The sequence below is a fragment of the Oculina patagonica genome, chromosome 13, assembly GCF_052425735.1.
Source record: "Oculina patagonica isolate OP01 chromosome 13, crgOcupat, whole genome shotgun sequence".
In the NCBI taxonomy this organism is placed as follows: Eukaryota; Metazoa; Cnidaria; class Anthozoa; order Scleractinia; family Oculinidae; genus Oculina; species Oculina patagonica.
The window spans coordinates 32,215,998-32,232,229 of record NC_135770.1 but is presented as its reverse complement, the minus strand read 5'-3'; the positions used below and the strand labels follow the sequence as shown (position 1 = coordinate 32,232,229).

The following is a 16,232-nucleotide window of genomic DNA, read 5'->3' as shown; positions in this document are numbered from 1 at the left end:
TTAAACCATCTAGAGTAAAATTACCTTCAGTTTAAATATCGTTAATTATTTATTTACCAGTCCCAAACAAAGCATTTTACTCTAATGTTTTAATTTAAAATGCTAACATTTCCCTAAACTGTTAAACGATCTTTTTAAGGTGAGTAAATTATATCTACTCCTACGTACGCTGGCGGTGGCTGAGACCGCAGCTGCTCAAAATAAAACAACAAACAAAACAAGAAGCTGATCGCTGAGAAGTTTTATTCATGCTCCTCAGTTTTCACATAAACTGTAAACTCGTTGAATTTTTGAGAAAACAAAATTATCAGAGGTTTAGTGTTGGAATACTTTGCCCATGGCCATTTATTATTCCTAGCCCGTTATCCACGAGTGTATAATCCCTAAATCTTGTCGATATTCAATTTTTATTCCAATTATTCAATATTTCTAGCCAGTACTCAATTTTCTTATCAAATCGCACTTCAAGGTATAGAGAAAAGTTAAAAGGTATATTGCGACTCACGAAATAATTAGAAACGTATGCTAATTGTTCTGCAAAAGATGTTTAAGCTTTCCTAATCAATTAGTGAGTTTGTACTTCCTTTACTGTGCTTGTGATTACGACCGCTAACAAGCCAAGACTATCTTAGTACCAAGTTATTATCTTTCGCTGGCTAAGGTACAGTTGATTTCCACCATATCTCAGATAACTCGATCAATACTAAAAACTCTAAATTTCGGACGCTTAAGAAAGATTGAGAATGACAACCGTGAAAGAATGGCCATTTTTTTTAAAGTTGCGCCGTCATTACCACAGCTCCTTTAAAACACTGGCAGCTGCTTATGTCGCCTGGGGGGAGGGGGAACTTCGCTAACGCAACCGTGTGGCACTTGATTGCGATTTTTGCGGGTTATATTTTCATATCCCACAAAAAAATATGTTACCACAAATAGTTATTACCGCAAAAATTTCCCGCAAAAATACATTCCACAGCAGAAATCTCAGTCCACATCAGTATCATCTTTACATATGCTTCAAAAGTTATGTTGGTTTTTATCAAAAGGTCCCTTTTCGACTCTTTTTTTAGCGATAACTAGTGAGATAATGTATGAAATGAAATAGAACTTGTTCATGATCCATTAGCAGAGCTGTCAGCCACTCTAGAACAAGACGTTATTGTAATAGATTGACACTTAGTTTGAATATTTTTTTATTGACACTCAAGCAAAAATGTTGTAATTGTACTTGAATTTGACTTCCTGAAAATCGCAAAAATTAATTCCCTGCAAGATTAACAATTTTCACCAATCAAATTCCGCAAAGTACAAAAAAATGGCCAATTTGCAAACTTGAACTCCCCCGAAAATGCAGTGCATACAGTAAGCACTTTAAAAGGTAATTTAACGAATAAAAAACTAAGACCAAAGCCATTAAGGCCGCGGCAAACGAGACCACACTGTTACCCGTGATGTTTCTTGGGTGGGAAAATGAGCGGGACACAAAATAAATGTTTTGTTTTTTTTATGCTGCGCAAATCGGCAAACATTTGTTGCGGACACAAAATAATTCTGGAAAAAATAAAAAAAATTTGTGCCTCCGACAAATTTTACACAAATTGTGTGTCCTTAACAATGTGTCCTCGCTTGTCAGGGTCCTTAGATAATCATATTTAAAGGCGGGACTTTTAAGAAGTCTTAAAAGCGGGACTTTTCAGGAGTCTTAAAAGGTATGCACATTAACGGATTCTTAAGGAGTGTGTACATTTAAGGAGTACTATAGGTATTGCTTTTAAAAAAGTCTTAAAAGCGGATTTTCTAAAAAGGTTAAAACGTTAAAATTAAAAGTGGCACTTCTATGAAGTGAGTGAGATAACGTTATATACTAGGATGATAAAGGATGGTTTTCATGAAATAAAATATATTTTGAAGTTGACGAACACATACGTCGTGCAGATTAAAAATTGACAACTAGTGTGGTCCGTTAATTATTTGTAAAGAGACTCCATTCTCGAAACATTCAACAGATAGGCGATATTCGAGATGCACACATCGACTAAGGGATCATTTGTAAACCCGACTTTGGAAGATGATAAGGCGACTTCGGTGGAAACCAAGCCACAGGAACAGGAAAAACTTGAACGGAACGCGGCAGAGAAAGAAACTGGCCGTGCGAACGCTGCACAAGGATCAAATCGTGCCTTGTTGACGCTGGTCATCACTATGTGCTCAATTTCTCTCGTGGTTCTTCTGCTGACATTACTGATGTTGTTCGGAAAAATCGGCGACGGATGTGGCTGCTCCGCAGACGAAGGTACCAAAGATATTAAAAGTACTTAGAAGCATGTGTAAAGTTTAAGACGCTTAGCTTTCAAGTTTTAAGGTAGCTCGATCAACAGTTTCCTAATTCACAGCAAGGAACAGCAGCAAATATCCTTGCTCTGGAAAATATTGCACTACCTCGAAATTCATGCGAAAAGAGTCTGATACAAAATTGCTGCATAATTGTCTAGAAATGTTGCAAAACGCAATTTAGGAGTTTTGAGCAGGTTTTTGAGCATTTTATTATGATTCAGAGAACTAAGGAATATTTTTAAGCGAAAAACGGCATTCGTCGATGAATGGAATCTGTCTAAGCTTTCGGTTAGATATTTAATTCGCTGTCAGACGACAATAGGCACGAGCAGACCGTTATTTATAGGCAGTTATTTGCCAGTCACGTGGTAGGCCCTCGGTCAATGAAAAGGAAAGGGAACATGGATCGAATGATAACAAATGTAATCCAATAGCTAAAACAGAAGTATTTTATATTTTATATTTTATAGACAAGAAATAAATAATAAATTGGCAGTATTAAAAATGGTCGATTTTTATGCAGGTCGGGACTCGCCGAATCCCGCTGAATCGAGTCTGAAGGTGAAATCGAAAATATTATTTTCCTTGGAAATTCAAAACTATTTGAAGGAAAAATTACAATGCGTTACCATTCTTACTAAGAGCTTCCCATATATGCAAAAGGAGAGCGAAGTCGATTCTTTCATCTTTGTCGCGCTGTGTTTGATTTTTGCTTACATTCACTCTTAATACTTGTAAAAGTACGTGTTTCAGCGAGCGCTTTTTTACGGATTGTTTTCTTAACATGTGTATCTTTACAGCAAAGGTTCTTTCTATTTTTAGCTTCTTCTAGCTCCTCCAAAAGCCTGGCAATGGATGCAGCCCTCAAGGAGAATATTACAAACCTTCAATTGGGTTTGGTAATGACATATACTGTGATAAAAATATACTTACCAATGATTCTGTTATAATCATGTCAGCGGAGCACCGGTTGGGTAAGAAATGTTGGTAACCCATCGATGCGAGAAATCTTAGGTATCACATCACCATACGACCGACCGTGCGAACACTGGGAAAGAGGGAGGGGAGTCTCAAGGCAACCCAACAGAGGGAAGGAGCATTTTCTTGGCGGCCAAAGCTTGGCGCTTTGTTCACTTCTAGGCTGAAGTAAAGACGTAAAGAAAACAAGCAGACGAATTTTTTTTTGTTTTAATATCCCTCGCTCTGTCTCCTTTAAAGTATTGAACAACGATAAAAGAAAATAGTTTGTGCTAATTCAGTCGCAAGAAACAACCAGGGGATCAAAAACAAGTCACGTCTTTGTGAGCAGCACCTAGTAAATTGAAAAAAAAAAAAACAATTCGCAAACATTGCTTACCAGAACTGAATTTCATTCATTCAGTTCTCTGCATAGAATTCTTTTAAGTATTTAGCAACGATAAAACAGAATAGTTTGACCCAAATAAAATTAACCCTCGGACGTACAAGCAAATTCATTCCCCCACTGTGGTACAAGGGGGAGGTGGATGGAACCTCTTCGCCTAAGGTTTTCGTTCTATTTATGCACCGAGAAATTATTTTTCACTGAGTAAAAAGTCGTTATCTTACTCTACAAGTTGACATATTTTTAAATTGTGTAGGCAAGGACCAGCGTAACAAAACAGAAGCACTTGATCCTAATGGAGGATCTATTCAGCAATGAAATTCTAAATAAACGAAAAATGCAAGGCTGATTAAGCAGTATATCTAAAAGCCAATATTTTGAAAGGTACTGCCTTTCTTCTTTAGGGTCTTACAAGTAATATAACTCTGGGTAAACTAGGATGTCACAATTTAAAAAAAGAAAATCGTGAAATACGACAAATTTGCGTTTCGCGCCCGAAAGGCAAAAAATGTCATCTCTTTTTATAGCACAACTTTTTTGTTTAAGAGGTGTCTCTCATTTGTTTTAGATGGAGCACCTTGATGACCTCGCAGCATTTAAAATGAAGGTAAAAAACTTCCACGATCGCTGTATCTTTGATTGGTCATAAAGTTAGGTTTGCGTTAACCAAATCACTGAGGGACCCACCGACCCACTGACACACAAGCTACTGCCGCCCTTCACTGAAAAAAAATAGTGTACAAGTTCTCTCCTGTTTCGTAAACCGCGCAACTGAAGCGGGCGAGAGAATGCTTTTATGAAGAAGTTAAAGCCTAGTGAGAGAATATGAATTATTTGAATCTTCTTTTCACCCAACTGCAGGAAAAATTGTAACTAAGGGATTACTACAACAACATGCCAGTCATATCACTTGCTCCCTACAAAGAGTGGTATAAAACATTCATTCTGACGCTGTACTTTTTACCATTTATTTAAAATACATTCACAGCAATCTAATTCTTTTGTGTGTGACTTACTGAGTTTTCTGATTTCCATCAAATACAGACAGAGGCTGGTTACAATGCTCTCCGAACTGATCTCAACATGACAAGGAGCGAGTTGTTGCTTATGACTGATAACATAACTCTCACTACAAGGGTTCGTTAAAAAGTCTTCCTTTTAGCTTGATTTAACTTTTTGTATGTTTAATTTGTTGTTTTTTTCTCCCTGACAGCTTCTGGAGGGTAATTTTCCAGGCATTTAGATTATTTATTCAGCTAACTGGCACAAAGTCCATATATGTTCAGGACTTCTTCCTTATCCTTCATCCGTACATAACAAATACCCTGCGATATACGAAGTTTGCGAAGATTAGTCTGACGCCTTGCTAAACGCTGTATAACCGAAGTTTATGTAGCTGTAAAAATGCGTTTAGTTAACAATTTATTGAATTAAAAAACAGTTACCATGCTTGATATTGAGGAATATTGACTGCGCACTTGGCCTACGGCCATCTCGACTAAGTATCAGGTGACATTTCGCACGATTTCACAAAATAATTGTAAAATTTTTGTTATTGAAAAGAGTACTACCATGTAGGGCAAGGATTGCGTTATTCTTGTGAATCGCATGAAAAGATGCTCTTTCAACAAGAACTAATTCACTGTAAATTAGGATGAGAAAAGTGTCGATGTAACTCCTCATCGGTTTTTTCATTAATTTATTTTCCTTTCTTGTAGAAAATACAGTAAATATAAAGGCATTCTATTCTGAAAGGCTGCCTTTTCAGTAATCTGACTTTTCGCGTAAGTCAGAGAAACAAAGGTGTTCTCTCATTATTTCAGCTGGAATACCTTGATGCTGTTTTGACTCGGTTAAAGTCGGCCTTGAACAGGACAAACACTGACCTTGCAAAACTTAAAAAAACCAGGTTTCGTTTACATTCTAATTCTGAATTAGCCTTGAACTGGTAAGAAAATTTACTCGTAATGACAAAACTGGCACTGAATCCATGAGCGCATGTTGGATGTAAGGCGATAAAGAAGAGCGGCGTAAGCTGTAAGTTGGTTATATACCAGTTTCTTAAAATAATTTCCAGAGATGAATATTAGAATGGGATATTCTGATTGGTTGAGAAGCTCTGGTTTATGGCGTTATATTCACCGCGCTAGGCTGTGAATATAGCATTTCAAGGCTTGGTTACTTAACCATGTCACCTTTGCTATCGACGCAAGTAAACATGGTGGCATTTGCTGAATGAAATTTTCGTTCATTCTAAAGAAATCACTGCAAAGTCCGGGATATTCAAAGCGTTGGGAATTTGGAAATTGACTACCAAGGCTGTTGGACCGAAAATATTTCAAGGAGATGGTTCTCAAGGCAATAGAATTGGCTGTATAAACGGTGGTTTTGTAGATCGAACACGGTCATGCGAAACTCAGTCAGATCGATTGAGAAAAAAATATATATATTTATTTCTCTTCAGTCCGGAGCTATTCGTCACGGGGAATATTCGCCGAGATCACTTCGCTTTCGGCGTATAATTAATATTGTTAAATATATATCCAACAAACACTTTTATAAAAATATCACAAAAATCTGCAATATCACAACGACAAACCGATGAGTGGTGCCAGACCTCTTGAAAACCTGGATCAGAAAATTAGTTAAAACGGAAAATATAGACGGCAAACTGATCCTGACGGATAAAGCGGTCAAAAATAAACAAAGTGGAAAAAACAACTAAAATGTATTGATAAAACTTTTTCCTATATTTCGGTTTGCAATACAAACCTTCCTCAGGGGCTGGGCGGAAAAAATGTAAGAAAAATAAAAGGATCGTTACAAATATTTTTTTAAATAAAATACTAAACAATGATTGGTTCTAAGAAGTAAGTAACAAGTATCAATGACGTGCTTCGTCACGTCTGTTTATGCCAAGTGGATGTAATGTTTTGGCTTTGTAAATTTATGGGCTTCAGAAGATGATTTCGGTATTTTAGAGGGGCGTTAACAAAACCCGGATCGGATCGGACCGGATCGGATCGGATCGGATCGGATCGGATCGGACCGGATTATCAAAACTCGGATCGGATCCGACCGGATTGACAAAACCCGGATCGGATCCAAAAAAAGTCGGATCACCGTAAATTCTCGCCAAAATCGTCACGTGATAGCTCAAATCGAAGATGGCGAAAAAGGAAGTAAGTGGATGTTCGCTTTGTGCTAATATAAAATGAGACAGGCCAACACGACTCCCGCTGGTTGCTGAATGTTAGCCTTCAGTCTGTTAACAGAGGATTTAATTAACGCTTTCGTGAGCCATTTCAGTGATGATCTTTATGCCATTGTGTTTGCTAACTCTCAGTCTGTGGCATATTCGTTAGGTTTATTGGCTCTTGTTTGTTGAGAGATTCTTAATAGCCTTTTTAAAAAGGAATGTTGTAGTCTATATTGTGAATCGGTTCAGTGGATTTCTAACTGTCAACTAGAATATCTGAAGTGGCGGTTAGTTCGTATGATAACGTTTCGTTACCACGGTTGCGAGGATCTAAGATCCGAGTCTTTTAAAGGCTACTGCAGTCTCTAAGCATTGCGAGCGATGGTTTCTTTGTTTTTAAGCTCCCCTTAGTTTGAGTGGTTGTGATTTGTGCTCTGGGAGCTATAAAACTTTACCTCTATTTTTTTTTTTATATGTTTTGTTGTGTTACTTGCATCCAACAAATAAATTCTATGGCAGTTTGATCACTGCATTTCAAGTCTCTAGGATGCTGCAACAATGTCTCCTGGCAAATGTTTTATCTTAATTAAGCAAGACTCGAGTTTCGGTCCTTCAGTGGACCTCATCGGTTGCTTCTATATTAAAGTCTCGTCGAATAATTTGAAATCAATCGATTTGCTGTTTTTGTACTTGTCTGCAGGATCGAAAATTCAAAGGTAAATATTAAATTTAATCGAAGTACTTCGAGGGCTGTAAGAATGTGGTACAATTGGGTGTCGTATTTATTTATGAAGATAAGTCTTGAATGCGAAACACAACAGCAGTGAGAGAAATCACAGCAATCGTTGCACTTTTCTTTTTCATATCCCCACTTCAATCTTTACCTTACACTCTAGGAACGGAAATCATTTCAGCAGGGTCAACACACAGCAAACATCCACTTATTTCCTTCTTTTGAGGTATCACGTGACGATTTTGGCGGGAATTTACGGTGATCCGACTTTTTTTGGATCCGATCCGGGTTTTGTCAATCCGGTCGGATCCGATCCGAGTTTTGATAATCCGGTCCGGTCCGATCCGATCCGATCCGATCCGATCCGATCCGATCCGGTCCGATCCGGTCCGATCCCATCCGATCCGGGTTTTGTTAACGCCCATTTGGCAATGAATTGAGCAGTTTTCACGGGCTTTATATTTCTTCGGTCGTCTCGAACGATGATTTGCGTGCGTGACCTCCTCGCAGTTTAATGTCTTCGGACACCTTTATGCTATATGCCAAAGGCTGGGAAATGTGTTATTAGTTCAGCATAATTTCCTTCTGTTTCAACCATTTTCACATCAGAGATAAGCAGGTAAAAGCAGGAGTTTCTTCATCAATTTTAGCAGCGGTAACCATTTTGCCTCAGTTTTATTCAAATTTGACCCTTTGATTGCGTTATCGTCAAATTCGTAAATGACCTCTAATTAGAATCCAATAAATACAGCAACAATGTCGATTGGACAGTTGAAAACAACAGATAGTAGAAATAAATTTATGTTATAACCGATTAATCATTACGTGCTGTTTTTAAGATATATTGCGTTTTGCACCCCAGACAATCATTGACAAAAGTGTTAACTCATAATCAATTTAGGCCCTATTTTATTGTTGTTTGGACTAATTTCATCCTTTTGCCCTACTTTTCCAACCCCCCTTCCCCATATCAGTGTTGTAGTTTGTTTCTAGGAGCCCTTTGCTACAATTTTACAACATTGGATGGGGGGAGGGGGGGTATTTTAGCAGACAGTCATGAAATTTAAAAACTAGTGGTAAATTTGCCATAAAAACAGCAGAGCGAAGTCAATGTGTCAACTACATTTGTCAAAGATTGTAGTTACCAGGCTTGGTACAGGGTCAGATCAGGTACAGGGTATTCTGTTTACAATAATTTCAGGTATTTGTAATCAACGTTTTTGCATTTTTAAGGTATTTTGGTATCCCAGGGGAAAGAAATGATGTATATTAGAAACTCCCCCACCCCACCCCCCGGGCCGGGCCTGAATTATAAAAATCTCACATGATATTTCAAGTTCGATCTACGTAATGCAATTGTATCTGCCAAGTGAACGCATAATTTGAGTGAAAAGTGGCGCGGTGTTTAATTTTTAAGTTGAATGGAACAACTTTTTGTATAGTTTACTGGACCTGTAACAATAACAGTTCAATTGCGGTAAATATGTGGTCGAAATATTGAAGTTACGGTGGTCCATAGGTATAAGATGAATTTAAATCGTTTACTTCTTCTTTTTTTCTGGATGAAACTTTGTACCAATGTCTATTAAATCAGATCTCATCAATCTTATTTGGTAGGAGAAAGTAATGTACCATCAGACCATGACTCCTTCTTGGCTTGAGGCGCATGCGTCCTACATCAACAGTTATCGTTTGAACACCACTGAACATCTCACGTTCACCGCAGGTCCATCAGAATATCTCGCCGCTCTCCTGAAAGTACCAATGATTCCTACTAATGTCTTGCAAAATTCCACCCCGTTAACAGTTAAAATTGTGGTTTGCAACGATGTCGACATTGGAACAAATGACGACAGCGATATCACATATGGCCTGTCTGACGGGATAAGCTTTATTGGCTTTATGACCTACGATAAAAGTAATTACAATACGGTCGCCCCCTGTTGTAGAAATGAGGGTTTGTCTGGGCCGAGTTTGAAGGTAACCAACGGGGCTGATAATTCTTGCCACCTCAAACCAAGCGATTCCTTCTACCCTGGGCAGTTCGTCATCACGCTAAAGGTGGGCGAAATCTGGGGCTCGTGCTACACTGCGCATGACGGAGGCTTCGTGAAGACTACTGCGTACAACAACCGACTGGTGCTCAGCAATGGACTCACACTTGAGGTTTATAAAGAAAACAAAGACGAGAGAGTTGGGATCAAGTTCATCGAAGTGACTGTTGTGGAAGATGTCTAGTATGGGAGCGGCACCCAAATTGTATTAAACTATTTTCTCAGTATGCACACAAACATACTAAGAAGTATGGCAAGTAAGAAAAAACTATTTATTTGTGGTTAAAACAGATAAAGAAGAAACTGATAAACTGTAGAATTAAATAGTAACAACAGCTTCGAACACAGTAACAACAACAACAACAATATTTATTAAACGTGGTTGGTACGCTTAGCTAAAAAGCTAGTTTACGGTACGCCACGAAATAAAAATAGAAAAATAAAAAAAAAACTTCGTTAGAAGTGTATAAATTTAGATACGCTATAATTAAAAACGATACGAATTAAAATAGTTATAGTAACAATATTTTGTCTAAGTGTGGAATGTAAAAACTGTAAAAATATTAAACAGGTGTTGAAAAAAAAAGTGTTGCGCTTGACGAATTTTCCTCGTTACACTTTTGAATCCTTTACCACACAGCAACCATTAGGAAAGTAACGTCGTCTCACCCCCACGAAATCAGCGATAAAATTTATCTGCTACAAGTACATGGTCTTTCTGACGGGATAAACTCCATTGGCTTAATGACCTTCGATAAAAGCAATTACGATACGGTCGCCCCGTGTTGTTGAATTGAGGGTTTGTCTTGACCGAGTTTGAAGGTAATCAACGGGGATGGTAATACTTGCCACCTCAAACCAAGCGATTCCTTCTACAGTTCGTTATCACTCTAAAGGTGGGCGAAATCTGGGGCTCGTGCTACACTGCGCATGACGGAGGCTCCGTGAAGACCATTGCCTACAACAACCGACTGGTGCTCAGCAATGGACTTACACTTGAAGTTTATAAAGGGGACAAAGAGGGAAGGGTCGGGATCAAGTTCATTAAAGTCACTGTTGTAGAAGATGTTTAGTTTAAGAACAGCACGAACGATCTAGTATGCAACTTACTCATATTTATTGGTGGTAAAAATAAAAAAAAGAACTGCAGAATGAAATAGTAACAACAGCTTCCAATTCATTGATATTCGGGGCTGGGATCGGGGGATGGTAGATGCCACCCACCCCCTCGAGGCTTTGTCGCAATTTTGAGTAGGGGATTTACTCTGCGATGCTAAACTTTTCAGTAACTATTCATTAACCCCTCGCGGCATTTTCATGTGCCAGCTCTGAGGGGTTACACTTTAAGATTGTGAAACAAATGTTAATTATTCAGTAACTTCGCCATTCTATTCTCAAAATGAATAAACGACTTGTCGCGAGTCACATAAACGTTCTGTGAGGAAAAAAATATTGGACAGCAAACAGTTGGTATATTTGCAAAACGCGAGCCATTGTCGACAAGTACTTTGCCTATGGTTATAGCTAATTTTACCGTCAATCATATTGAGAAAGCCACACATTAACTATCCTTTTTATGAACGACAATTAATGAACCTTCCTCCTTTAAACCTATAAAAAAAGAAAGCGTTGTGTGGTTTGAACCATCAGGCGTTAAATTACCTCCGGTTTAAATGTCGGCTGTCGGATGAAATCAGTCCCAACAAAGTAAATTTCTCTAATGGTTTAATTTAAAATGCTAATTTTCTCCTGAGCTCTACGGTGTTAAATGGTCTTTTTGAGCAAAATAAAATAATATTTCTAATCCTACGCTGATGGTGAATGAGACCGCTCAGTTTTCGCATAAACTAAAAACTTTGCTGAAGAAGTAAATTATGATCGATTATGAATTTTCGAGAAAACAAAGTTATCAGGGGTTTAGCGTTGGAATACTTTGTTCATTTCATTTATAATTCCTAGCCCATGATACACAAGTATTCAATTCCTAAATCTTGTCGATATTCGATTTTCATTCCAATTATTTTATTATTCATTATTCCGAGAAAACAGTACTTAATGTTCCGGCCTTTTAAATCGCATGTCAAGTTACAGAGTGAAGTTAAAAAAGTATATTGCGACTCTCGGGATCAAACTCGTGCTAATTGTTCTGCAACAGATGTTTGCATTTTAATCAGTTAGTGAGTTTATACTTCATTTACTGTACTGGTGATTACGACCGCTAACAAGCCAAGGCGATTCCAGCATCAACTTACCATCCTTCGCTGACTAAGGTGCAGTAGATTTCCACTCTGTCCCAGATAACTCCAACAATGCATATGGCTGCTTCGAACGTTTCTCTCGAACTGAAACGTTTTCCTTTGCAGCCGTTTTTTGGGCTTTCTCAGTGGTACTCAGCTATCTCTTCACTCCTATATCTTCACTTCTTAACTAGAACTAAGATGAAACGTCAGCCTTTCAAAATCAGAATAGTTTGGGCAAAATTTAGTTTCTCTATTTCTGAGACTTTTCTCGCCGTAAAACATTGTTGCCATGCATATCACATACTGACCAAGCGTACCTTTCAAGTATACAATTTATTTGCACTGCATCAGTCGGCAGTCTTTATCTGACTTTTTTGCTACTTAAGACGGTTTCCGCTGAATATTCGAGCAATAAGGGCAAAAATAAAGTTTCCAAAAAGTCCTCATAGCATGGGCACAGTTTTATTACAGTTTTGAGAAGAACCTATCGAAATTTTAGCTCTTAAGCTGACCCCGCGAGATAAAAATGAATTTAAAGTTCTCCATATTTTAGTTAAAATGGACGTTTCACGTCGGTTCAAAACAAAACAACATGGGTTTTAAACTTTTTTGACGAGGTTAAATTTCTCAAGAATGCTTTAGAATTTAATAGCGGGCTCAATTAGAGAAATGAATTACAGTGAGATGTTTCAAACGGTATACCAAACGTTACTGTGAGTAGATTTTTCGTAATTAATTTTTGCACTTATTAATCAACCTTGAGCGGAATCCGTCTTAAACTTTAAACCCGTTTAGTACCGTGGAAATATATACTGTTTTACAATAATTTACCGTCAAGACGGTTGACAATGTTCTGAAGGAAAACTATGCTTGTTTGATATTTGTCACGATTTTTAAGGTCTCTCTTTTTCTGATGTACAAAATTCCTTTCAAATTAAAAACAATTTTTTTTTTACTTTTACGATTCTTTCGTGCTCTCCAAACTTCTAGCGTGCATCCATAACTCGATAGTGCACGCTAAAGCATAAACCAATTGTTAATTGACTTACTTGACTTGACTTGACTTATTGCCAAAGCCCTAAGTGGGCATAGGGCCGGACATTTTCCTCCGCCATGCTGCACGGTCGCGGGCAGCCACCGCTGCCTCGTTCCACGAGCCGAAACCCAAAGCCGCTCTTTCTCTTTCCGCAGTTCTTCGCCAAGTCTCCCTCGGTCTGCCACGACTTCGCCTTCCCTCTGGGGCCCATGTTAATGCCGTCTTGGGATGTTTGCTTGGATCCATTCTGAGGATGTGGCCGATGAACTTCCAGCGCCGCCGGAAGATTTGCTCACTGATGGTGTTGATGTAGCTCGATTTCGAATCTCCTCGTTTGATATTTTCATAGGCCAATAGATCTTCATAATCCTTCTCAGACTTTTATGCAGAAATACGTCCAGCTTGGTCGCATCTCGTTAAGTCATACGCCAAGTTTCACATCCGTATAACAGGACAGATACAACATTGGACTTAAATATCTTCAGCTTAGTTTTTAGTTTCAGCTGGCTGCTCTTCCATATGTTTCTAAGCTTGCTGAATGCTGCTCTGGCTTTTCCAAGTCTGCTTTTGATGTCTTCGTCTGAACCCCCTTCCTGGGTCACTGTTCCTCCTAGATACACAAATTTTGACACCTCTTCTAGCTCTTTTCCATCGATCTGGACATTTCTGCCTGCGGGGTTGTTCCAGCTCATCATCATGGTCTTTGCTGTATTGATTCTGAGGCCTGTCATTTTTGCATATCGTTCCAGGTTGCTGACTTTAGCCTGGATATGCCTTCCACTGCTTGAGATCAGGGCTAGGTCGTCGGCAAAATCAAGATCTTCTAGGAAGTTGTTGAACTTCCATCTGATGCCTGTGTTCCCATGTTCGGTGGTCTTCCTCATAACCCAGTCCACAACAAGCAGGAAAAGAAACCCAGACACACAGCAACCCTGTTTAACGCCGGTCTTGATCTCAAACCAATCATACACACCTGACCCATCCGTTACCGCACACTCACTTCCACTGTACATCACTTTCACCATCTTCACAATCTTCTCAGGAATGCTGTAGCTTCTCATAATCCTCCACAGTACAGCACGATCTACAGAATCAAATGCTTTCTCGAAGTCAACGAAGCACACATAGAGGTTGGCGTTCCATTCAATACACTGTTCAATGATATTATTAATCAAGACCTAGGTTTCAAAATTGAGTGTTTTCCAGTTAAGCGGCGTGTATATACTGCATGACATAAACTAACATGACCTATTAATAACTTGTTACATACACAGACGAAACGCCACCACCCACTTCACTCCAACTGAAAAAGACTTGCCCACAGATTGTCGAACCAGCAGCCCTTCCTTTTCAGTAAATTAAAGAACGCGTGCGAACTCACTACGGGCCGTTGGGACTCCTTTAAAGTTCAATATCAGTAATCATTATTTATACATAATATTAGTTACCCGTGTCTCATTGGTAAACGGACGGATAAAGAACTTTGCAATTTTTTCTCGTGCACATTTTTTCCATTCAGAGGTATTTAACTCGCCAGTCGGTCTCGCCTGATAACGTAATATTTACAGCTATCGGGAGCAAACTTACCCCTTTGGGTATACGATATACAAAAGTGGGGAGGGGAGTTGGTGTTATACGATACAGCATCTTATATTCTGGCATGAAGAAACATAGTTAGAAGTCTTGCGTCCCTCAATCTAGAACGTATTTTAATTTTTTTTTTTTTAAGTAAATCAGGCATGCCACCCCTCACAACCAACCCGTTCCCTTCCCCTACCCCGTCAGCCGGCCGACGTGTCAAGCGTACGTGACAATGTTGAAATTTTTCTGTTTATACATACCTGCTCTAGCTAAAAGAAGTTCCGCCTCACTTTTTAGGGTAGAATCGGCAAAGCCACCAGCAAAAGTCTTCAAATGACCTCTGATGTCTTTGTCACATTTTTCGATTGCGATACATTGGGAATTTGCCGGATGTTCAGCACTGGATCCACATTGTCCCCCAACTTTCTCAGCATACTCACAAAATGCCATTTCCGAAATGACTCTCGGAAAATTCAGCTGAAAATTCGCACTTTTCCAAGATATTACTAACGACAACTTGTACTGATATAAATACAAACTTAGCCTGGATACACGACTGCTTCACAGAGGCCCTGACTGTAGAAAAGGTACGAGAATAATGATTGCTTAAAATAAACATGACCTGCTTAGGGAAACTCCTTGATGTAAGGTCATGTTTATTTATGTTTCCTTTTCGCACGATCAAGCAAACTTATTTTATTGGAAGCCACAAGGAAAACATAACCGAGGCTAGCGTTACATTATGTTTTATTTTTGTTTGACATTTTCTAATTTTCCCGGCATTTGTCTTATTTATCTTTAAACGGATTGACTGACCGAGGTTGAAACCAGGGTTGAAACAATACCTTTGACAAGCGGTCTCCCTGTGTAGTGTAACGCAATGGCCGCTGTTGACCGAATGTTGGAATTGTTTCAGTCCGATTTCCTTGGATTCATCTAATATACAGAAAGCTCATTAAAAGGTACGAACAAAACTTCATTTTTATCGCTTGTTTTGTGTGTTTTTAAACAAATTCTGAATATTTTGATTTCGATTTGATCTGATAAAGAGTGCTTTGACCTTGACAATTGCTACGTGACCCATGTTTACTTTGGAACTCGAGGTCAAATAAAACTGCTTAAATGGTTTCTTATTTCTTACAAATGACACCAAATCCCGCAAAATATCTGGCAAATATGTTCTGAAACCAGATCACAAGTATTTTTGAAGCCGGGTTGTTCAAATATGTTTATATGTTTTGTTTATGGCAGTTTTAAGCATCGCGAAGCCGTTACGCCGAAGCTCAAATTTCACGAAAGTACTACTTGCATTTCGGGCCGTTAAAAATCGTCTTTTTAGTTGCCCATGGTTTTGAAACCGGATTTTCAAAGAAGAAACAATGCTCTTTCACGTGGTATAACTTTCTACACCTTAGCTCGTGTACCAGGCAATGATTTTAGGCGCTGAATTTTGTCAATTTTGCCTTGCGTGAAATGTCTCAAAATGATGTAAAGAATTAAAAATCTCCCAAATATTCAATATTAATTCAAACTTAGAAAATAACCATTCAAAATGTGTATAATTATCTATTCTTTTTGATGATGTATTTGTTGATTCGAAGAAGATCGTTATGATTTTGAAATGGAGGTGTTTGAAGTGTGCGGTATCAGACCCCTGAAACCGCTTCTGAGAGATGCAAAATCAAGATCACT

The 16,232-nt window shown here is 38.5% G+C and overlaps 2 protein-coding genes across 3 annotated transcripts in view; both read left to right on the top strand.

Moving 5' to 3' along the window:
- LOC144635250 (uncharacterized) overlaps positions 1-16,232 on the top strand; it is a 91,281-nt gene that overhangs the window by 38,359 nt on the left and 36,690 nt on the right. Inside the window, exon 1 of one of the 2 annotated variants that reach the window (XM_078494351.1) lies at positions 4,742-4,834. The exons of the other annotated variant lie outside the window; for it this stretch is intronic. Within the exon in view, the coding sequence (XP_078350477.1) occupies positions 4,781-4,834 (54 nt within the window). The 5' untranslated portion in view covers positions 4,742-4,780. Of the gene's footprint in view, positions 1-4,741; positions 4,835-16,232 lie in introns of those variants that run through there. 2 annotated transcript variants of the gene reach the window in all.
- On the top strand, positions 9,271-9,867 carry LOC144635595 (uncharacterized). Its single transcript, XM_078494685.1, has one exon. It carries the CDS (start codon positions 9,271-9,273, stop codon positions 9,865-9,867), a length of 597 nt encoding a protein of 198 aa, XP_078350811.1.